The 22847-nt window shown below is 57.5% G+C and overlaps 1 protein-coding gene across 1 annotated transcript in view; it reads left to right on the top strand.

Annotated features, from left to right (window-relative positions):
- The window catches only part of MYO18A (myosin XVIIIA), a 95872-nt gene that overhangs the window by 6207 nt on the left and 66818 nt on the right, over positions 1-22847 (top strand). Inside the window, 2 exon segments of the mRNA XM_062215844.1 lie at positions 5837-6549; positions 6551-6916. Of these exon segments, the coding sequence (XP_062071828.1) occupies positions 5917-6549; positions 6551-6916 (999 nt within the window). The 5' untranslated portion in view covers positions 5837-5916.

Below are 22847 nucleotides of genomic sequence, written 5' to 3'. Positions count from 1 at the left end.
CAATGGCTGGAGTTGGCCTGATCCAAAGGCAGAAGCTAGGAGCTTCTTCCAGATCTCCCAGATGGGTGCAAGGGCCTAAGCACTTGGGCCATCTTCCACTGCTTTTCCAGGCGATAGCAGAGAGCTGGATTGGAAAAGGAGCAGCCAGAACAGGAACTTGAGCCCATATGGGATGCCGGTACCACAGGTGGAGGCTTAACCTACTACCCTACAGTGCTGGCCCTTGCACAATGTTTGTTGTAAATCTATTTATTTATTTGAAAGTCAGAGCTACAGAAAAGGAGAGACAAAAAGAGAGATCTTCCATCTGTTGGTTCACTCCTCAAATGGCTGCCAAAGCCAGGAGCCAGGAGCTTCTCCCAGGTGGGTAGCAGGGATTTATACACTTGGGTCATTGTTTGTTGCTTTGCCAGGTGCATTAGCAGGGAGCTGGATCAGAAGTGGACCAGCTGGGACATGAACTGGCATCCATGAAGGTTGCTGGCATTGCTAAACTGTGACACGGACCACTCTGTGCACTATTTGACGACAATTGACAAAGGCATGTAGCTGTCAACATACAGGACATGAACAGCATCCCGGATAGTCCCCTCCTCCCCTTCTGAGGTGCCCCCCCCCCCCCGATCACCTAAAGGGAACCGCTCTTCTGATTTCCTTTCACCTTAGATTAGTTTTGCCTGCGCTAGAACTTCATAGAACAGAATCATGGCCGGCGCCGCGGCTCACTAGGCTAATCCTCCGCCTTGCGGCGCCGGCACACCGGGTTCTAGTCCCGGTCGGGGCACCGATCCTGTCCCGGTTGCCCCTCTTCCAGGCCAGCTCTCTGCTGTGGCCAGGGAGTGCAGTGGAGGATGACCCAAAGTCCTTGGGCCCTGCACCCCATGAGAGACCAGGAGAAGCACCTGGCTCCTGCCATCGGATCAGCGCGGTGCGCCGGCCGCAGCGCGCCTACCGCGGTGGCCATTGGAGGGTGAACCAACGGCAAAAAGGAAGACCTTTCTCTCTGTCTCTCTCTCACTGTCCACTCTGCCTGTCAAAAAATAAAAATAAAATAATAATAATAAAAAAAGAACAGAATCATAGCAATATCTGCTTTTTTCCTCGACTTCTTTCCTTTTGTGTTGGCATCATGTTTTTAAGATTGATTGCTGTTGGTGAGTGTATTGGTCATTGTTCCCTGTTTCTTACTGAGTAGTATTCCATGTGTCCATTCTTGTTGCTGACACCTGGACGCACATTTGAGTGGAATGTTCCTTGGCTTCAAGATCCTTATAAAATGATAAAACAGCTGAGTTGACAGATTGCACTTAGCTTCCTTTTTAGGGATGAGGGGGTCAAGATAATTTAGGTACCTATCCTAATTTACATGCACATCTTTCCTCCACTTAAAGTTAGGAGAAGCTTCCTGGAGTAGGGTGAGGAAAGACAGGCAGAGAAAGAGGTCAAAAGAATCCTCCAGTTACCCTCACTGGCATGAAGGGGGAAGGTGAGAGAGGAAGGGAAGAGGGGAGAAACTGCAGCGTGAGACGGGGAAGAGGGAGGAGGCGGTGGGGTCAGAGCCGCAGGAGACTACTCGAGGACAGAAGGTGTTGGCAAGTCCAAGGTCGACATAAAGATGACGGAGCCTAGCTCTCCAGCACTTCGGGGGTTCAGAAGCACAGGAGCGGCCGTTGCTGTTGCAGCTGCATTGCAGATCTGGGCCTGGGAGGAGAGGCTGCAGGCAGCCAGGTGGCTCCAGCGTGCGGCGCAGGAGAGAACTGGTCCACAGCCCGGCCTGGAGACTGTGGGATGGCCCTGCAGAGGGGCTGGCTTGTGAGCTGTGCAGAGAACAGTGGCAGGCAGGAGTGATGAGGGGAGGGCTGACGTGGCCTCAGCTCAGCTTCTGAAGGTCCCAGCACTGGGATGAGACGGGTGCCTTTGCAGAAGGTTAATGACTAACCTGTGTCCACAGGAGACTCAGATATTTGGAATCTGAGAGCTAGAAGAAGCCTGGATCATCTCGTTCTGCCTTGAGCAGAGTGGCAGGTTAGGGTCCTCCAAGCTTCCCAGCTAGGGCACCCCTGTGCTGCTGCTGTGCCTGTGCAATGGGACATTGAGGCTGGGATAAAATGACTCCTCAGGGACTTGTCCAGCCCAGAGATTCTAGAATTCTGGAGACTGCTTTCCGTTGAGACTGCCCAGCTCTTCAGTCCCCCAGCCAGGCTAGGGTAAGGATCGTGGAGGGAGGACTGGGCATCTTGGCAGGACAGTGCTGTGGGGAGCTGGTTCATTCTTCATGGTGGGACTGTGGTGGAGGTGTTCTTGTTTGCCCGCTCGAAGCCCTAAAGGTGGGTTTCTGCCTTTATTTGCCCCAGAGCCACCCCTGGAGCCATCTTCTCAATAAGTCCTTTATGACTGTGGGTGGTGGTAGATGAAGGGGGAGGAGGGTGGTGACCAGCCTGAAATCCCATGTCCTGTTATGTGGCAGGCCTGTACCTCACTCCTGCCTCATGTCCAGGAGGAGAGGGAGCCCTGAAGAGAAGGTATCGCTTGTCAGACACTGCCCCGCCCCAGTCAGTCCAGACCCAGCTGGGCAAGGCTGCCCTATGTACCTTTTTTTTTTTTTTTTTTTTAAGATTTACTTAATTATTTGAAAGGCAGAGTTACAGAGGTAGAGACAGAGAGAGAGAGAGAGAGAGAGAGAGAGAGGTCTTCCATCTGCTGGTTCACCCCCCAGATGGCCATAATGGCTGGAACTGGGCCGATCCGAAGCCAGGAGCTTCTTCCATGTCTTCCATATGGGTTCAGGGGACCAAGGAACTGGGCCATCTTCTACTGGTTCCCCAGGCCATAGCAGAGAGCTGGATCGGAAGTGGAGCAGCCAGGACTCGAACTGACATCCATATGGGATGCCGGCACTGCAGGCAGTAGCTTTACCCGCTACACCACAATGCTGGCCCCTGTGCACCTCTTTTTAAAGAATCTTTTTCTCCACTTTATTTGGAAGGCAGAGAGACAGAGAGTGGCAGAAAGAGGTCTTTGATCCATTGCTTCAGTTCCAAAACAGCCACAACAGCCAGGCTACAGCCAGAAGCCTGGAACTTCTACCCAGGTCTCCTATGTAGATAGCAGGAACCCAAGTCCTTGAGCCATCACCTGCTGCCTCCCAGGGTTTACATTAGCAGGAAGCTGGATTAGAAGCAGAGGAGGGGCCAGCGTTGTCGCGTAGCTGGTAAAGCTGTAGCCTGCAGTGCCAGCATCCCATGTGTGGGCCAGCCGGTTCGAGTCCCGGCTGCTCCACTTCCAATCCAGCTCTCTGCTATGGCCTGGAAAAGCAGCGGAGGATGGCCTAAATCTTTGGGCTCCTGCACCCACATGGGAGACTTAGAGGAGGCTCCTGGCTTCTGGCCCCTGGTTTTGAATTGGCACAGCTCCAGCTGTTGTGGCCAGTTGGGGAGTGAACCAGTAGATGAAAGACCTCTCTCTCTGTCTCTGCCTCTCCTTCTCTGTGTAACTCTGACTTTCAAATAAAGAAATAAATATTAAAAAGAAGAAGAAGAAAAAGAAGCAGTGGAGGAGCTGGGACTTGAATCAGGCCCTCTGATGTGCACCGTGGGCATCCCCAACTGCAGCCTGAGTGTTGGATTAAATGTCTGCCCCGTATGTCCCTTGAGTCCCAGCCTTCTGTCTTCTAACTTCCAGGGACTGTGCAGGGAGCATTTAAAATAAAACATTTAGAGAGAACATCATTTTATCAAGTAGAAACAGGTCAGAGAGGGAAAGGGGTTCTTGCTAGGCCCACGGGGAGCCAGTAACCAGCCCAGATTTCCATCTCTTTGGAGAATTCTCCAGAATTGCACCATCCAGTTTTGTAACCACTGGCCCCTTTGGGTGTGTTGAGTACTTGAACTGTGGTTAGTCTGAATTGAGATGTGCTCTAAGCGTAAAATACACACCAGGTATTAAAGACTTACTATGGAAGAGAGAATGAAAAACATCCCAGTGTTTTTATATGGATTCTATGTCGAGATGACAGTATTTTGGAGTTACTGCATTACACAAATATATAATTAAAGTCAGTGTCACCTGTTTCTTTGTACCTTTTTTTAGCCTGGCTGCTAGAAAGCTACAGATTACCTCTGTGACTTGAGTTGTGTTTCTTGTGGATGGTGCTGCTTTAGAGAGAAGATGTATGTGTCTGCCAGGAACCACAGGGCTTGGGGTGCTGGGCAAGGCGAGGCAATGAGCCAGTGCACTGAGCCCTTGATGAATTCCTGGGCCTGGTACCTGGATGGTGTGTGTGGGGTCCCTCCCCGTGGAATGAGGATCCTGGAAGGCCCTGCTTGGGTGTGGGGGTGGGGAACACAGGGCCTGGCAAGAGGCCATTGCTGGAAGCGCTTCTGTTTAGACCCTGTGTCTGGAACTCAGTGTGTGTGGGGGGTGGCTTCTCTGGAGAGAGAAAAAAATAATTCCATGTGATTCCTGCTTTGACGGTGTGGCCTGTGTCTGCTTCTTGGTCCCTGCTGGTCAGAACAAGAAAGGCTCCCAACTCCACCCCGACCAGGGTTTTCTCATTCCTGTGCCCGTCTCGGGTGTGCATGGGGTGTGGGTAGGTTGGCGCCATAGGTGCCTGTCTCGGAGCTGGAATTTTCTCTGCATCGCCACAACTTTCTTCCCGAGGCTATATTTAGGTGTTGGGCTAGGGAAAAGGATGTGAGTTTTTCAGGATCCTGTTTATGCAGCAGACCCCGCTCCGCCCCCACCTCACAGCTGCCTGTCCTGTGTTCAGTCTGGGGCTTCCCCTTCCTTCCCTCCCTGCCTCACTCCGGGCACCCAGGGCCTGGACAGAGCACAGACTTTGCCACCGAAGCTCAGCATTGCCACTGGGCAGCTGGGTGGCCACGGACATGAAGTCTGTTTTCTGAGCTCTGTGTTTCTTGCTTAGAAAATGGAGAGAATTGGGGCCGGCGCTGTGGCATAGTGGGTAAAGCCCTGGCCTGCAGTGCCGGCATCCCATAAGGGCGCCGGTTCTAGTCCTGGCTGCTCCTTTTCCAATCCAGCCTTCTGCTATGGCCTGGGAAAGCAGTCGAAGATGGCCTGAGTCCTTGGGCCCCTACACCTGCGTGGGAGACCCGGAAGAAGCTCCTGGCCCCTGGCTTTGGATTGGCAAAGCTCTAGCTATCTCCAGCCATCTAGGGAGTGAACCAGTGGATGGAAGACGTCTCTCTCTCTCTCTCTGCTTCTCTGTAACTCTGCCTTTCAAATAAAATAAATAAATCTTTCAAAAAAAAAAAAAAAAAAAAAAAGGAGAGAATGGTCCTGCCTTGCATGGAGCCTGTGAGGGTCAAATGAGAGCTTGTGTGTTCAGTGCCTGGCACTGGGCACTGAATAAGCGCGGGTTCCTTTGAGGTCTTGTTAGGCAGTGGCTGAGGATGCTGCCCGAGGATTACAGGCTTAGGGGGCCCCAGAGCACGTGGTGTCTGTTGCTTCGGGACTGTGGCCGTGGTGGGTGGGTGTGATGGTGCCTTCTCCCCTTCACATCTGAACCTTCACTCCGGTCCCAGGTTGATGTGACGCATCCTCTTGCCAGGAGGCCAGGGGTCTTGAGGCCACACCCGAGCCGTGGTCTCTCGGAGCTTAAAGGCGAAGTCAGGCTTGGAAGTCTGGACTTTGACCACTGTGTCCAGACCTCAAGATTCCTTCCTTTGTGAAGTGGGATGATAACAGTACCCAGCTGTAGAAATGCTGTGGGGATTTAGTTAGCTGAGCTTTTGTTGTGTGACAGCTTGCACTCCGGACTGGAGACGCAGGCAGTGACTGCTCAAATAACCTTGCTCTGTGTGTGTTTCTGTTGCAGCAGCGAGGTGGGGTACACAGGCCCTGTGGCAAGCACCCGTAGTCCTCCGGGGGTGCCACCCCTAAAACAGCACCCTCACCATGTTTAATCTAATGAAGAAAGACAAGGACAAAGATGGCGGGCGGAAGGAGAAGAAAGAAAAGAAGGAGAAGAAGGAGCGCATGTCGGCGGCAGAGCTGCGGAGCCTGGAGGAGATGAGCCTGCGCCGCGGCTTCTTCAACCTGAACCGCTCCTCCAAGCGCGAATCCAAGACGCGCCTGGAGATCTCCAACCCCATCCCCATCAAGGTGGCCAGTGGCTCCGACCTGCACCTCACCGACATCGACTCGGACAGCAACCGGGGCAGCGTCATCCTGGACTCGGGCCACCTGAGCACAGCCAGCTCGAGCGATGACCTCAAGGGGGAGGAAGGCAGCTTCCGGGGCTCTGTGCTGCAGCGGGCGGCCAAGTTCGGCTCGCTGGCCAAGCAGAACTCACAGATGATTGTCAAGCGCTTCTCTTTCTCCCAGCGTAGCCGGGACGAGAGCGCCTCAGAAACCTCCACCCCCTCCGAGCACTCGGCCGCCCCTTCGCCGCAGGTGGAGGCAAGGACGATAGAGGGACAGCTGGTGCAGTACCCGGGCCCAGGCATCCCTCGCCCAGGACCCCGGACGCGCGTCCCTGAGCTGGTGACTAAAAGGTTCCCAGCTGACCTGCGCCTGCCGCCCGTGGTGCCCCCGCCCCCCCCCTGCCCTGCGGGAGCTGGAGCTGCAGCGCAGGCCCACCGGGGACTTCGGCTTCTCGCTGCGCCGCACCACCATGCTGGATCGCGGCCCCGAGGGCCAGGCCTACCGGCGCGTTGTTCACTTCGCTGAGCCTGGTGCGGGCACCAAGGACCTGGCCTTGGGGCTGGTGCCAGGAGATCGGCTGGTGGAGATTAACGGGCACAACGTGGAGAGCAAGTCCAGGGATGAGATTGTGGAGATGATCCGGCAGTCCGGGGACAGCGTGCGGCTCAAGGTGCAGCCCATCCCGGAGCTTAGCGAGCTGAGCCGGAGCTGGCTGCGGAGCGGCAAGGGAGCCCGCAGGGAGCCAGCCGATGTGAGTGTTGCCCTGGGCACCGGGGGTGAGTGGGGGTCAGGAGCACTGGCAAGTGCCGCTGTCGTACTTAGAGGGTGCTGCGATTGGAGCCTGGCGGGTAGAGTGGAGGGGAAGCTGTACCACTCCTGGGGCTGTGCCGAGGAGTCTATAGCTGTGCCTTGCTGAGGAGCTGGGGACAGGTCCCCCAGAGTCCCTAAAAGCTCACTGTCCAGTGGAGTTCTCACTGCCCAGCCGGGCCCATGGTTTGCTGTTGGCTTTCTGTGTTGTGGGTGTCAGGGTGACTTGATGGATGGAAGCAGGCATGATGTTTTTCTCCAGTGTCCGGGGCGAGGCCAGCTTCTGGCTGGACTTCAGCTGCATCTGGGAGCCTTCTGGAGGGGTTTGATGTGGGCTGGCGATTGTGGGCAGAATGTTCAGCTTCGTGATACCAAGAGCAGGGCGGCGGGCTCGGGCACTGTGTTTCCTGAACCCTGAATGGGGCTATGTAGGCTAGCGTGTGCCACTTCTGGCCACGAGAGACACTCTGGACACCAGAATACAGGACTGCCATGTTGTTCAGGTCTTGGAGGTGAAAAAAAAGGGCACACGATTTCCAATCAGGGCTGTCACGAGCATCTGGGACGCCCAGGGAGACGGCTTCCTCGTGAGTGAGGTCGTAGAGACGGCGAGGGCCAGATCGTGCAGGGCCGTGGGCATCGTGGTTGCCATTTAGACTTTATTCCAGGGACATGACACCCCTGGAGGGTTTGGCGCAGCGGAGTGTCTGTTCCCGATACAGGAAAAAGCGCTTGGCTCCTAGCATCCGAATTACAGCTCCCGAAGCAGAGAAGCAGAGCTCTGGGAAAGAACAGGGACCAAGCCCACAGGCACAGCGTGAGCATTCCTGAGACGCCACCTAGTACCCTGCCCACACAAAACAGCAGTGCAAGGTGGAGAAGCAGGGGCTAGGTGTTTGGCCTCTCAGCTAAACTGCCCGTTGAAACACACACATCCAATTCCACATGCAAGTCTGTCTCTGCTCCCGATTCCGGCTTCCCACTAATGCAGACCCCAGGACGTAGTAGGTGATGGCTCGGGGAGTTGGGTCCCTGTCACCCACGTGGGAGACCTGGGTTGAGTTCCTGGCGCCCAGCTTTGACCTGGCACGATGCAGTCTGCTGCAGACATTTCGGGGCGTGAACCAGTGGTTGGGAGCTCTTTCTCTCTGCCTCTCGATAACTAAATACATACATTTTTCTTTTTTTTTTTTAATTTTTATTTATTTATTTTTATTTTTTTGACAGGCAGAGTAGACAGTGAGAGAGAGAGACAGAGAGAAAGGTCTTCCTTTTGCCGTTGGTTCACCCTCCAATGGCCGCTGCGGTTGGCGCGCTGCGGCCGGCGCACTGCGCTGATCCGATGGCAGGAGCCAGGTGCTTCTCCTGGTCTCCCATGGGGTGCAGGGCCCAAGCACTTGGGCCATCCTCCACTGCACTCCCTGGCCACAGCAGAGAGCTGGCCTGGAAGAGGGGCAACCAGGACAGAATCCGGCACCCCAACCAGGACTAGAACCCGGTGTGCTGGCGCCGCAAGGCGGAGGATTAGCCTAGTGAGCCGCGGCGCCGAATACATACATTTTTCGAAAGCTTTTTTGATTTCAGTTTGGAATGTCCTGCCTGTGATAGTGCAGGAAGGACGAGCTGACCTCTCTGGCCATCCCTTCCTCCTAGCTGTGGACTTTAGACCTGCAGCCTGACTGGGACACAGCCTGGCTAAGATTTCTCGGCACTAAATGACTGGCCAGATGTGTCAAAGCCAGAAACAAAAGGAAGTGCAGAGGAAGCAGGCAGAGTCCGGTCCCAGCTTTCTCCCAGGGAGGGGGAAGTGGGTGCAAGGATGGCCACTCACCCTAGCGGCATGTGGGGCCTGGGGGACTGGGAGTGGCAGGAAGCGCTGGTTTGGGCTCCTGGCCTTCCTTTACCGTGAGGCTAGTTGGGGTTAGGAAGCTTTGCAGGTCAGGGAGTGGTTGTGAGTGGGAGGGAGCTGATGTGGAATCCAGGAAAGGACCTGAATTCATTCATTCCAGAAACACATGTGGAGCACCTACTGTGGGTTGGCCACCAGGCTAGGCTGAACCCAGGAGCCATGACTTGGCTGGGGGTGTAGGGGGAAGGAGCTGGGAGGGCAGGTAGGGGAGGTCTTTATCTCAGAACCAAAGATCCTAACCTATCACCATGGCCATCTGCTTTCTCCCAGGCTGGCATTGCTTTTCACAGTTGGAATTTTCTTTGTAAAGAATGACTGCCCTGGGGAGCTTATTGCAGCTTCCCTGCTGAACCGCAGTGAGGTCTCTGTGGGGCCTGGCATCCCAGCTGCTGCTGGCACTTTCTCATTACAGCCCTGATAGCTCACATTTCCTTTCCCAGCTCAGGGCTGGAGAGGTGGGTGGTGGGCTGGAGAGGCCTGGTAGGTTCCCTGTAACACCTGCTGCCTGACATGCTGGCTCACTCTGGCCCCCAGGGGACAGGGTTAGCTGGTACCCAGAGGACTTCTTCCCCAGGTATCACCCTGGAGATCCTGCAGGGAACACAGTAGAAAACTCCATGCCCCTGCGTGTCCTAGAGCCATCTAGTGGGACAAGAGGCACAGGCTGAGAAAAGCCCTGCATCGCCCCCGCCCCCAGGGTAGATGGTGGGCGGGGACTCGTGCCACCAGCAGAGGGGGCAGGGTGGGACCAGCATCTCCAGCTTCCTGGGCCAGATCCCGGGAGTTGGCGTGGGAGTGCTGCAGCCGGCTCTGCGGCCCTCAGCCTCCGTCCCCTCCTCTTCCTCACACTCCTACTCCTGCTTCTTTTCTTGGCGTCACTTCTGCTCCCAGTTCTGGACCAAGACAAGGACTTTCTGCCTCCTCCAGGCTGCTGGGCACGGTCCCCTGTTGACAGTAGCTCCACAGGGACAGCTCCTGGCGGCCACCCTGACCGTCAGGCCATCCATCAACTGTGTCCACACACTGCTTGTCCCCAGGGAGCTCCATGGGATTGACTAGCCATCTGTTCTCTTCCTGCACACGGATGAGGACCAGGGCCTCTGGCTTCCCTCCATGGCTGGCTCAGGAGGCCCAAGGGAGAGACAGCCCTCGTGTTTCCCTCTCACGTGGTGTGGGTCCAGAGTGTGGGGCTTGCGTCTCCTTTCTGTGTCCCCATAGCTGCTGGATGAGGCTGTGTCAGGAGGAGGGGTGAGCCACAGCGGTTGGATAGACGTGGGGCCTGGCAGGTCTGCCAACAGGCTTGAGAGAAGCATCTCTTTTTTCTGCCAGTCACCCTTGCAGCCACCTCCCTGTGACACAAGCACTTGCTGTGCACCTGCTATGTGCCAGGTCCTGGGGTCTGGCAATGAGCAGTGCATCATCCTGGCCCCCAAGGAACTCGGAGTTGAGGGGAGAGGTGGTCAAGTAGCAGGCGACAACAGTGCGTTTGAACAACTCAGTGACAGGGGCCAGTCCAGGGCTCCAGGTGACACAGAAGAGGGGTTTCCAGGAAGGGGTGGGCCAGCGAAAGCTGACAGCTGGGTAGGAGATGAGTGGCTGGGAGGCAGGAGGAAGGGAAAGCTTCTAAGAGACACAGGCCTAGAGGCTGGAGAGAGAAGGGTACATTAGTGGCACAGCGGGTTGGGCAGCTTGCTACGCTTGGGTTCCATATCATGCGCTTTTTCCAGTTGGGACTGGAAACTGCTCCGCTTCCAATCTAGCTTCCTGCTAATGCACCTGGGAAGGCAGTGGAGGACGGCCCAAGTACCTGGGCCTTTGACATCTGTGTGGGAGACCCAGATGGAGTTCTTGGCTCCTGGCTTTTGCCTAGCCCAGACCTAGCTTTTGTGGCTGTTTGGAGAACTAGAAGTAGGAAGATTCTCTCTCTCTCTCTCTCTCTCTCTCTCTCTCTCTCTGTGTGTGTGTGTGTGTGTGTGTGCATGTGTTGTGTGTGTCTTTCCCTCTCTGCCTTTCAAGTAAATATTTAAAGTGGGGGGAGGCGATGCAGGGGCCAGGCCACTCAGGCAATGGGAACTTGGACTAAGGGCAAGGAATCCCTTGAATCTGGGAATGATTGAAACAGATCTTAGAAATCTCTCTGGCCGCTTATGGAGAGTGCTTTAGGGTACAGCAAGGGTAGCTATGGGGAGAGGAGCAAGGTGGCTTGTGCCAGGACTCGGATGGAGGCCTGAACTTGGTAGAATCCGTGAGCCTGGAGAGAAGAGATGGACTGGAATCACGGAGCTGGCTGACTGGTGTGGGAGCCAGGCTGGGGGGAGAGGCTTTGTTCTTTCCTTTTTTTTGGTGGTGGTGGTGGGGGGCTTCTGTATTTGGATCAGGTCTAGGATTTCCTGAGTCTGAGGAGGAGAGGGAGGTGTTGGTGAAGACCAGGATCTGAAAACACCGGCTGGGTCCAAGATACCCCCACCCCAGGCTCTAGGAGGCGGGCTGGGCGGGTTGAGGCCTGGTGCGGAGGTCCCCGTGGCTGCGATCACAGGAGTCTGAACAGGTACACGGTATGGGGCAGGAAGGAGGCGCACAGTGGGCTAGGAGGGAGGAAGCGGCCTGGTCCGCCTCAGGAAGGTGGCTCCTCGGGAGGTGACCCTGGGCTCCGCGAAGTGGACCTATTTCCTCCCCGAGCTGGAGAAGGATTCATCCCGTCCTCACGCCAGTTATCTCTGGGGCTCAGTGGAGACTTGGTTTTATCCTGTGTGCTGTGCTTTGTGGCTCTTTACACACAACACATGTGTGCGTGGTGAGCTCTCCAAGACCTTGGCAGGCTTAAGTGTTCATGCTCACTGGTTCCCTTCCCTCTGCCCTGTCGCTAAAGCCAGCTGGGTAGGTGATTTTGCTAGTGTCCCCTGTTCTGGGTCCTGCTCAGGGTGTGTCCGGTGGGACCTCCTGCTGCTTCGGTGGCTCTGTGCTTAAGGACGGCAGCTGAGGGAAGAAGAGGTGGACGCTGCGTCCCCATCCTCTCCAGCTTCTCAAGCTGCTGGGCTGCCCATCGTGGCCCTGCAGGGGGCTGCCTGCATGGGGGCAGGTGAGCCCCCTTTGCCGTGGCAGCTTGGACCCCTGGGGGAAAACGCTATGAGCCTGGGCCACCTTGTCCCTAGTGCTGTGGCTGTCGTCCAGAGTGGGGACCGGAAGCTGAGCTGCTTCAGGCCTGCCGGGCCGGGGCGTGAGTGCTGGGCTTCTGGCAGTGGTGGCGTAGCTGGGGGCTGCCCGGGCTCGGTGTTCTAGAATGCTTCTGTTCCTAATTTTACTCCAAATGATCCTCGGAGGGGTTTTGGGTTTGTTTTTTGTTTTTGTTGTAAGCAGGAAATTTTTGCTTCATTTTATGCCAAAGCTTCAGGCACCTCTGGCTTCAGAGAGTCTGGCCGCACGAGAGCCCTGGCTGGGGGCTGGGCATGGAACTCTAACTCAGTCCTTGTGGTGATGAGGGGTCTGTGGGGAGGGGTCCAGAGTGTGAAAGGTCCTTGGAAGCATTTTGGGGGGGGGTCTCTGTCCTGCATGAGCGGGGCACACGGGGCTGGCAGGTAGAGCGATGGATAATGTCATTTGTCTTCTCCCAGGCCCCTCTTCATGGCCCCGGAAGCCTCATTCTGCCTTCTGCCCTGGGAGAGGCTGGGCAAACTGCAGTCCAAAGTGCCCTGGCCACCCAGCCGTGGGTGGTGGGCACAGTGCCCAAGCCACATGGAGCTGGGTGTGGGCACATGTCATGGTCATTGGCTTGTTTTGCCCAGGCAGCTTGGAGGCAGGGTCTCAGAGGTGGCCTGCCCTGGCGGGAGCCCCCCTCTCCAGACTGTCCCACTGTCCCTGCACCCTTGGCCACCCTGCCCTCTGCTCCCTTCTAATCTCTCTTATTTATATTGAAACAGTTCTGGGAAATACCAGATAGGCAAACACCCTGACTGGGGGTGGGTGCCTGGAGTGGGGTGAAGTGGGGTGGGTGGCGGGTGGGAACACAAGTATTTTAAAAATGCTGCAAATCTCTACAGCGCTTCCCAGAAGCCACAAGCACGCGCTCTGCCTGCCAGCAGGGCTCCCGCCACCCCGCTGCACTAAGCTGCTGGATTCCCCTCCCTGCAGCCTGGGGTGGAGCGCAGCATCTTGGGAGGGGGGTGGGGGGGCGGGGAGCAGCGGGACTGGTGACCCAGATGAGGTGGGGGCTCCCCTGCCGCCTGCAGGCTGCCTGGCGCCTGCATTGTCAGTCCTGCACAGCGGGTACCAATGTGCCCCAGGCATCTGGCAGCACCGTGGGTGCCCACCACGCCAGATGGGCACTGTGAAAGAGTGGCGTTTGCACCCCCTGCCGTGCAGCTTTGGGGGGCAGGCAGCCATCCGCAGGGTGTTTGGCAGCGACTCCTGTCCTCAGCACAGGGGACAGTGTCAGCAAGATTGTGCTTTGTGTGTTTTTTTTTTTTTTTTTTTTTTTTAATTGTTGGCCCCAGCTGGTTGGGAAACTTTCCGTAGACCTGGGCCGTCACTCTGGTCCCTTCCTGTCCCCCCATGCGCTGCTCGCAGTCAGGGGCTGCGCTGCCCTGGCACAGGCTCGCTCGGGCCCAGGAGGAGCGGAGGGTGCTGGCGCGGCCTTCTCACAAGCAGCCTGGACTCGTGAGATCCTGCTGAGCTGACGAAGGCCAGCCTGCTCAGAGGCCTGAGAAGGAATGGGGGGCGAGGAGCTGGCTGGCGCTCGCCCCCGTGTTAGGCAGGATTCTGATGTTTACTTGCTGAGTTCCCCAGCCACGCACTGAAGTAGGCATTACTGTGCTGGCTGTTTCCCAGGTGAGGAGGGCATGACGAAGGTGGTGGGGCTGGGACCCAGGCTGGCCTGTTGGGTAGGAGAGAGGAGGCAGGATCAGGACAGCCCTGTGACACCCCCCCCCCCCCCCCCCCCCCCCGGTCAGGAGTCAGGAGGCCTTTCCCGCCAGGGAAACGGGAGGCAGGAGGGCGGAGCCCTCTGGATGGTGCGGGCGCTCAGTGCTCCAGAGGCTCAGCCGGAGCAGGAGCCGGGGAGCCCGAGTGGCAGCAGGCAGGACTCGGTCTGGTGGGAGTGGAGGAAGGCGAGGGAAGCCCTAGCAAGGGAGGAGCACCTGCCCCGGCAGCATCTGGGTGCGGTCCCCACAGGGTGGAGGAGGGATGCCCTGTTGCCCCTGACTCATCTGGGCTGAGAGGCAAGGACTTTGCCCCTCTCGCCTTTTTTGGCCCTCGCTGATCTCTCTGGCACTTGCGGCGGCCAGGCCCCACCCAGCCGGGGGTCACCTCTGACCCAGGTCAGGCTCTTCTGCATGGCACAGGTCTGTGCTCTGTGGTTTCCCCTCTGTGCATGCGAGGTCAGAGACGGGGACTGTAGCCCAGCAGAGGGCCTAGTGGGTGGTGGGTTCTCTGTCTCTCCCCGCCGTGCTGTTCTCCGTCTGAGCTGCTCTGCCCTGCCTGGCGTGGACGCCCACACACCTTGGCCCCAGTTTGCCTGGCACTTCCTCCGGGCACCCTTGCCTGGTCCTCCCACTGCACACCGCACCCCTCTCAGGATTATAATTAGTTATCCGATGACTTGAGCAGCTGCAGCCTGAGAGCTGTGGGTATCTGTTGAAGGAGTGAGGGCCGTTTCCTGTCCTCTGCCTGGTCCACCTCGCTTAGCTCAGTGTTGGCTCCTGGCCTTGGTCCCTTGTCTGTAGGACATGACCACGTCCTGCTCCCACCCACAGACTCTGTTTCCTGTGTGCCTGAGAACTGGCATCCCACAGGTGTGGATGAGAGATGGGTTCTGTAGGCATCCAGGCCCTGGGGAAGAGGGGTCTCAGGGACAGCCTGCCCTCTGCCCTGCACGGGAGCCCCAGTAAGGGCGCCAGGCTTGGATGAGGAGACCCAGGGTTCCGCAGGAACCACAGCGTCCAGCTGCAGGTCTCTGAGGGGCGGGAGTGTGGCCAGCAGGGGGTAAGGCTCTTTCTTCGCTTGGGCCGAGTTCCCAGGGCTGCCTGCCTGCTGGATTGTCAGCAGCCTGGGGATCTGCATAGCAACCGCTGTCCTGGGTCAGAATGACAGATCCCAGCTGAAGCCTGGGGACAGCTCCCACGGGCAGGGGCTCCCTGTGAGGGCAGGGGCGTGGCTGGGGCAGCCCCAGCTTCCCTTCTGGGGGGGCTCACCCCCGTTGCAGTCCCCTGCAGGAGACACAGCATCTGCCTCTCTGTGGGACCAGGTTGGGCTTGTGGCACAGCAGGACTCAGGAGAGGCAGTGGGAGGAGGCCTGGGACGGCAGAGAGGGGAGGCCTCACTTCCTCCAGCCCCACATGAGTCAGGAAGGGAGCGCCTTGGATTCCATCCTCAGGTGGGGCCGGGTCTGCCAGAAGCAGGTTCTGGGGCCTACAGGGGCCCCTCAACCTTGGCGGGAAGTGGCACTGCTGAATTTGTCCCCCATAACCGTCCTCTGCTCTGTGGGCCTCGGAGCGCCTCTGGGGCCTGCTTCCCCCGTTGTGACCTTTTCGGTCCCTGTGCCCTTTGCCCCCTGATGTCCTTTCTGCTGGCCCCTCCTTCCCCTTCCCATTTCTGCAAGGAGCTGACTCACTTCCTCCTCTCTCCCCAGCTTCTCTCTCTGCCAGGCCCTGTGGCGAGCAGGGGACACACAGGGAGGAGGTTTTTCCCAGGGCACCTCCCCGGCCCTCTTCTCTGGCAACAGGACGGGGAGGTGCCCCTGGCTCTGGAAAGAGGGCTGAGTGTAAGCGGGGGAGGAGGGCCAGGTGTGGAGTCTGGGCACAGCCGGGTGAATGTTGGGGGGGCTTCTCTCTGCACCTGCTCCGTGCCTCCCTGTGGGCTTGGTCCCATGCAGGAGAAAGGCTGAGATGCTGTCCCTGGGATCAAGAGGCCTGTGCTGGAGGAGAAGACGTCTGTGAACAGATTAGTCCCATCCCCAGGTGGCACGAGCTGGTGGCCAGCAGCGTGCACCTGCCAGGGCTCCCTGGGGCCCCCAGTTTCATGCCCCGAGGGAGTGAGGATCTGGAGAGTCCAGTGGAAATGTGTAGGGACAAGGCAGAGGGAAGGGCCTGATACTGTGTCCCATGTGGCTTCTTCCTGCTGGGGGCCCTGCCTCCTGCTCTTCCGAAGCCCCGCCTCCCTCGCTGGTGGACCGGTTTGGTGGTGGGGCTGACGGCAGAAGCCCTGGCATCGGCTGCCTCGCCCTCCCCGGAGCTGCCCGGGTTGGCAGCCTGTGTGCCTGGCACTCCAGGCTCCGGGGGGACTGGCCTGTGCTGAGCCTGGCACAGCCTTGCACCCTCCTCAGCAGGCGTGTAGGTCGCCCCGAGGACCCAGACACAGCATGAGGGCGAGTCTCCTGCACTTGGCCACAAGTCAAGATCAATAGAGGCCAGAGTGAAACTGGGCCCATAGCCTGAGAAGCTGGGGACCGCTGTGGTCTGACTTCCTGGAATCCAGTGACCCGCAAACATCCCCGTACCCGAGCCCTTGGCTCTGCCCAGCAGAGACCCCACGCACGTTGGCCCGGGAGTCTGGTCTCAGGATTTCTGCACAGTGACAGGAGTTTCTGTTTTAGGTGAGGTTGGGGACAGGAGACAGAAGGCAGGGATGCCAGTGCCACGGCTCAATAGGCTAATCCTCCGCCTGAGGCGCCGGCACACCAAGTTCTAGTCCCGGTCGGGGCGCCGGATTCTGTCCCAGTTGCTCCTCTTCCAGTCTAGCTCTCTGCTGTGGCCCGGGAAGGCAGTGGAGGATGGCCCAGGTCCTTGGGCCCTGCACCCGCATGGGAGACCAGGAGGAAGCACCTGGCTCCTGCCTTCGGATCAGTGCGGTGCACTGGCCGCAGCGGCCACTGGGGGGTGAACCAACGGAAAAAGAAGACCTTTCTCTCTGTCCCTCTCTCTCTCACTATCCACTCTGCCTGTTAAAAAAAAAAAAAAAAGAAGGCAGGGATGAGGCTGTAGCTTAGAGAAGGTGAGGGGTGCTAACCTGGCTCCCCCCCCCCCACGCCCTCGCCTCCACTGTGGGAGATGAGCTGCGCTGTGCATCGTGGATGCCTGTCTGTATTCCCCTCCCAGAGCTGCCTTACTGGTCTCTCCTCCACACATCATTATTTGCCCTCCGCTTGGGGACAAGAACCACAGACACCTAGCCTGGGAATGACCTGTGGCCTGGGTACCGCACACATGCGTGCACTCACACATGCATGTACGCAAATGAAATGAAGTAAATCAGTGCATTCAAAAAAGATATTTCAAAGGAAAATTCCAGAAATAAACACTTCCTAACATTAAAAATAACTTTTATGATAATATACTATCACGTTCTATTGTATTCTATTTTGTTATTACTGTTGTTAATATAGTGACCTAATATCTAAATTAAACCTCATCCTGGGTATGTATGAATAGGAAAAACCATGGGATGAAGGGGGTTCAGCACTACCCGCAGTTTCCAGTTTAGACTGAGTTGTCTTCTTCCCCAGGCCTCTGCCAAGCTTTCCCGCCGTCAGCTTCCAGTCTCTAGCGTGTCCTCACCTCTGTCCAGAGCAAGGCTGGCTTCAACCAGAGGACTTGGGCTCCGGGAGAGGGGAAGGCAGGATTTTGCTGCTTCATTCAGGGTCATGGATTCACCACCCGGCCCCGTGTCTTCCGAAGGCTACTGGTTTTGAGGTCTCTCTTCTCTGCTCCTGACAGGGACCCTTCCTATAATGGGCCCTCAACCCTTCATCCCTGCCCATTTTCCTCACTTCTGCTGTAGAAGCAGATCCTTGGCGGATACGGGGATGGGTGGGAGGGTGCCAGGGCTGGTTTTGGTTGTAGGGGCTGCTCTCTGCTTGCTGGGGAGAAGAAAGCGGGGGAAGGTCCCACGGGCAGGAGACAGGGTTACCCACGTGGTGGGGTGATGCCTTTTCATGCACGGGGTGAGTCCCACTGCCTGATCTGAGTCTTGGCTCTGCTGCTTGTTGGCTGAGTGACTCTGCACAAATGACGAAATTTCTCTGTGCCTTGTTCTCATCTGTAAGATGAGAATAATTCTAGTCCTTCCATTGCATGGTTGCTTTTTTTTTTTTTTTTTTAAAATAAAGACGTATGTATTTATTTGAAATGCAGAGTTAGAGAGAAAGAGAGAATGAGATCTTCTATCTGCTGGTTCACTCCCCAAGTGGCCCTAACCACTAGGGCAGGGCCAGGAGGAAGCAGGAGCCACACGTTTATTCTGGGTCTCCTGTGTGGGTGACAGGAGCCCAGGTACTTGGGCCATCTTCTGCAGCTTTCCTTGGCACATTAGCAGGAAGTGGGTTTGGAAGTGGAGCAGCCGAGGACTCGAACTAGCACCCATATGGGATGCCAGCATTGCAGGTGGCGGCCCAAGCCTCTACACCACATCAGTCCCACATGGTGGTTTTAAGGATTAAATGAACCTATCTCTGTCTGTCCAGCTGTCAGTCACTTAGAGCAGTGCCTCCAAATTATGCCTTGTGAGTACAGTGGTCCCTCCTTATCCATGGGGTTACATTCTAAGATCCCCTGTGGATGCTGGAAGCTGTGAGTGTGCTGAGCCCCCTACATCCCATGTTTTTCCTATCCATACATACCTAGGATAAAGTTTAATTATACATTAAGCTTAGTATATTAACAGTAACAGCAAAATAGAATAAAGCAGAATGTGATAGTATATTATCATTAAAAGTTATTTAAAATGTATGAATTGTTTATTTCTGGGATTTTCCATTAAATATCTTTTTAAAATGTGTTGAAATGCAGAGTGACAGAGACAGATTTTCCTCCCACTGGTTCACTCTCCAAATGGCTGCAGATGGCCAGGGCTGGGCCAGGCTGAAGCCAGGAGCCAAGAACTCCAACCACATTTCCCACATTGGTGACAGGGGCTCAAGGTCTTGGACCATGTTCCACTGCCTTCCCAGGCTCGTTAGCAGGAAGCTGGATTAGAAGCGGAGCAGCTGGGACTCAGCACCTAGGACTTGACCCAGCGATCTGATATGAGACACCAGCTTTGCAAGCAGCGGCTTAACCCCCAGCACCACGACCCAGCCCCTCCATGTAAATGTTTCTGGGCTGCGGTTGACTGTGGGTGATTGAAACTACGGAAAGACTACTCTAGACTTGAAAGCGAGCCTCAGCTGCACATTCATTAGCCTGTCTCTGACACCTTGGGAGCACTCGGTGCCTGGTGGCAGGGACACCTGCTCTCTTCCTGTCCATGACTCAGCTCTGCTGGTGGGGGTGGGGTGCAGGGCTGCTTGACTTTTGTCCCCAGGCTGGCTTTCAGGTGGAGACAAGGAAATGGGCCAAGGTCACTCAAGGCCATCTCAGGGGTAGGGATGGCTTTGCTGAATTTCCCATCTGATCTGTACTTTGATGCCAGTTTTTAAGATTATTTTTCAATGCAGTGTTCAACCTGCTTTTTCTGTGACTTAGCCTGAGTCAGTCTGAGCTGATGCCAGGAGCTATGGAGTGCCTGCTTCTCCCCAGCCACTGTTTTCCCACTGAACCAGTGCATCCTTTTTGGTCCTTGTACAGCTCCCCTGGTTTCCTCACGCCTGTCCTGCTCCTGACAGCCTGTCTCGGTCAGGCTCAGCAGAACCGGGGCTCGGAGCAGAGGGCCAACCCTGACGGCCAGTTCCTGACTCTCTGCACGTTGCCCCGGCTCTCCCGCTTGGACTTCTAACCCCCGGAGTGGAACCTCTCAGGCGGAGCCTCTGTGATCGCTGTGGCAGTGGGCAGATCCGTGCTCTGGTCCTTGTTCTCCTGTGGATCCAGGCTGTTGGCACTTATCTGGGCGAGCCTGCAGGCCACGCATGCCAGCGTCCACTCCACCAGTCCCCCACTCCTCTTCCTCGCTTGGCTCACCCCGCGTACATGCAGGGAGGAGTCCTGTGCCCCATGGCAGGGCTCCTGGCAAGGCTGCCCCCGACAAGGCTCCTGTGACCTTACTTGCGCTTGAGAGTTCAGCGATGCATTGGGGCTTCTCTCTCTGGGGACGCAGACATCAAATGGGTGCTGCTGCGGGACTGGGAAGCCCTCAGGCCACCACATTCCAGATGTCTTACCCAGGCGTGGCCCAGAGAGTGCAGGAACAAGGGACGATTGTACGGCACTGAGGGGCTTTCTCCCAGCCCTGGGCCGCCCTGGGTGGGGGCAGCCTCCTGTTCAGCCCTGCCTTTTCAGCCCCGTGGCATCTGGCTTCGGCTCGCAGGCTGGGTGGGAAATTGTGACCGCAGCCCCCCTCCTCTGCTGCTTTTTGAGGTCTAGGGCATAAGGCAGGATGCAGGGGGGTAGGGAGGTAGGGGGGCCGACCAGACTCTGGGGTGGGGTGTGGGGAGGGCCCAGAAGGGGTGGGGCATCGCCTGAAGGAGGCTTTGGCAACGTGGTCCAGGGGCACGCATGGCCCAGATGGACATATACTGTAGCCACCCGCTTCGAGTGTGGCTGGCGCCCCTGTGGAACTGAATTTTCATCCTTTTTTAAAAATTTTTGTTTATTTGAAAGGCAGAGAGAGAGAAAGAGAGAGATCTTCCATCTACTAGATCACTCTCCATATGGCCGCAGTGGCCAGGGCTGGGCCAGGCTGAAGCCAGGGGCCAGGAGCTCCACCCAGGTCTCCCCCGAGGGTGGCAGGGGCTCAGCTGCTAGCACCGGCACCACTGTGTCGCAGGGTCTGCATCAGTAGAAAGCTGGAATGGGGAGCAGAGCCAGGACCGGCACCAGGACTCCGGGACGGAAAGTTCCCGCTGGTGTCTCAATCCCGCAGGAATAGAATTCTCAATTGTCCTTTAATATCACTCACTGTTGTAGCTTCACTCTCGATAGCCACACACGGCCAGCAGCCGCACTACTGCAGAGTGCAGCAGGACAGGCCCCAGGGGGGACAGGGGCTGCCCCTGCAGAGGCCTGGCCAGGCTGGGCACCCGGCCTCGCTCTCCCCTTTCTGTGGGGAAGGAAGGTTTGCCCGGGCCCGCGGTCTCTCTGCTTCACCAGCTCTGGAATCCTGCAGCCCCAGGGCCGGCAGGCCCCTGGCTGTGTGCCACCCCCAGCCGGGCAGTGCCTGCCTCCTCCTCCTCCTCCTCACCCGGCACGCAGGTGCCCGCATGCCCGGGCCGATCTGGCGGGGGCAGCGGTGCGCGCTCCCCCTCCTCCCTGCTTCTGTGGAGACTGGCGTTGTGATGTCTTTTGACTTAAGAGAGTTCTAGAAACAAGCGCACGTGGGGCCTCCAGAGGTGAACGCAAGGGTCTTCAGGCCCCAATTGAATGTCTGAGTGGAAGGAGCCCCTGCAGGGTGAGGGGAGCCCCAGGAGGGCCTCGCTCTTCTTTCGCCTCAAGCCATGCCTCTGACCGGCCCCGGTTTCCCATGTTGCTTCTGCGTGAAAAAGAGAGCAGTGCTTCCTGTCGCGGTATTTGCTGGACTCAGAAGTGAGATTTGGCGCAGGGGCGCCGAGGGCCCCGGTCCGCCGCCCGCCCTCCACGCTGCTTCCCGGAGCTGGGCCCTGGGGCAGCTGTTTGTGCGGGGGCAGTTTGGAAATCCCCGGGGCCGTGAGGAAAACCCCTGCTGCCCCGTGCCAGGGAGCAGCAGGCCCAGTGGAGCCGCCCCCATGGGAGTCCCTGCGGCCTCCAGTGCCCCGCGACCTAGTCTCCTAGGTCACCTCAAGGTGCCCGCAAGGTGGGGTGATGTGGCGCCAAGCTCGGAGCAGACCTGGGGCCGTGCCTGGGCAGGAGCTGGGGGACCGAGGGGCTGCCAGTGCCTGAGCCCCAACGCCGCAGCCGTCACTCCTCGGGCAGTGCTCTGCGGCCAGCTCGTGCCCACCAGCCCTCCTGATGGCTGGTCCTGGTCCCCTGCCCACATCACAGGCCCGGGGCCTCCCGCAGGCTCCATGTATTCGTTCATTCATTTGACCCCATCAGTAGCATTTACTGAATGCCCAGGCTCTGTGGACAGGGCGGTGCTGGGAACAAAGTGCATGTCCAGCCCATCCCCGCCTCCTCGTGCCATATCCCTCCCCAGTGAGCCGGGAGGCCATCTTGTGGCCGCAGCCCCTCGGGCCTGCAGCTCCCTGGGGACGCCTCCTGGGGGTGGGGCCCGGAGGCCCGCCCGGCGGAGGTGAAATCCGCGGCCTCGGCGGTTCCACGAGAAGTGCGCGGTCGCCCTCTGCTGGGCATTAGCGGCACTACAGGGTGGCGCATCCCGGGACTCCAGGCGCATGTGCCGGTCTGGCCCCGCCCACACCCCTGACGTGTGGGTCTGGGAGGGGCCGCGTCTCCCCCGCGCCCCCCCCGCGCCCCCCCCCCCGTCTTTGGGAGGTGATGAGTGTCTGGACCCAGCCCTGGGCGTGCGCCTTTGGCCAGTCCAGGTTTCCTCCCAAGGCTTTGCTCTCCCACTTCAGGATCTGCTGGTCATCACTGCCCAGTACAATCTCAAACAAATGTAAAGCTTGGTGCCACATGGAGTGCCAGTCACTGTCTGCTGACACTGATTCCACAGAAGAGGAGACATTTCATTACACACATGGGAATTAAGGCTAATTCCCCCAGGAAAGGGGAGGCCCCTGGCCCTGGCCCTCTCTTGGCGGACAGGTGGACTGGCTGGCCGAGGTGCCTCTGCAGAGGTCATGGGGCCCCTGGTGGTGCCTACCGCACTGCTGAGGACTGAGGGCTTAAAACAGGACTCACCCCAACCTCTGTAGGTGCACAGTTCACTTAGGGACAGCCCATACCTTGCAAATGGGTAGTGCGAATATCCTGCAGTTAGCACCCATGCAGGGAGACCGTGTCCATAGCCATTTTTTTTTTTTCTTAAAGGAGTTTTGATTTACGGGGACCACAAGGGACCGGTGGGTTGGAGGAGCATCTTCTGTTAAGATATTGAATAGAGCTTTATTCTCAGTGTTTTCCAAACTGCCCCTTGCTTCTGCTTCAGCCTCCGTGTTCTGCATGGTGGA

The sequence above is a fragment of the Lepus europaeus genome, chromosome 18 (assembly GCF_033115175.1).
Source record: "Lepus europaeus isolate LE1 chromosome 18, mLepTim1.pri, whole genome shotgun sequence".
NCBI classification, from domain to species: domain Eukaryota; kingdom Metazoa; phylum Chordata; class Mammalia; order Lagomorpha; family Leporidae; genus Lepus; species Lepus europaeus.
The sequence above is the reverse complement of the archived record's forward strand: the minus strand, read 5'-3'. Positions and strand labels throughout refer to the sequence as shown.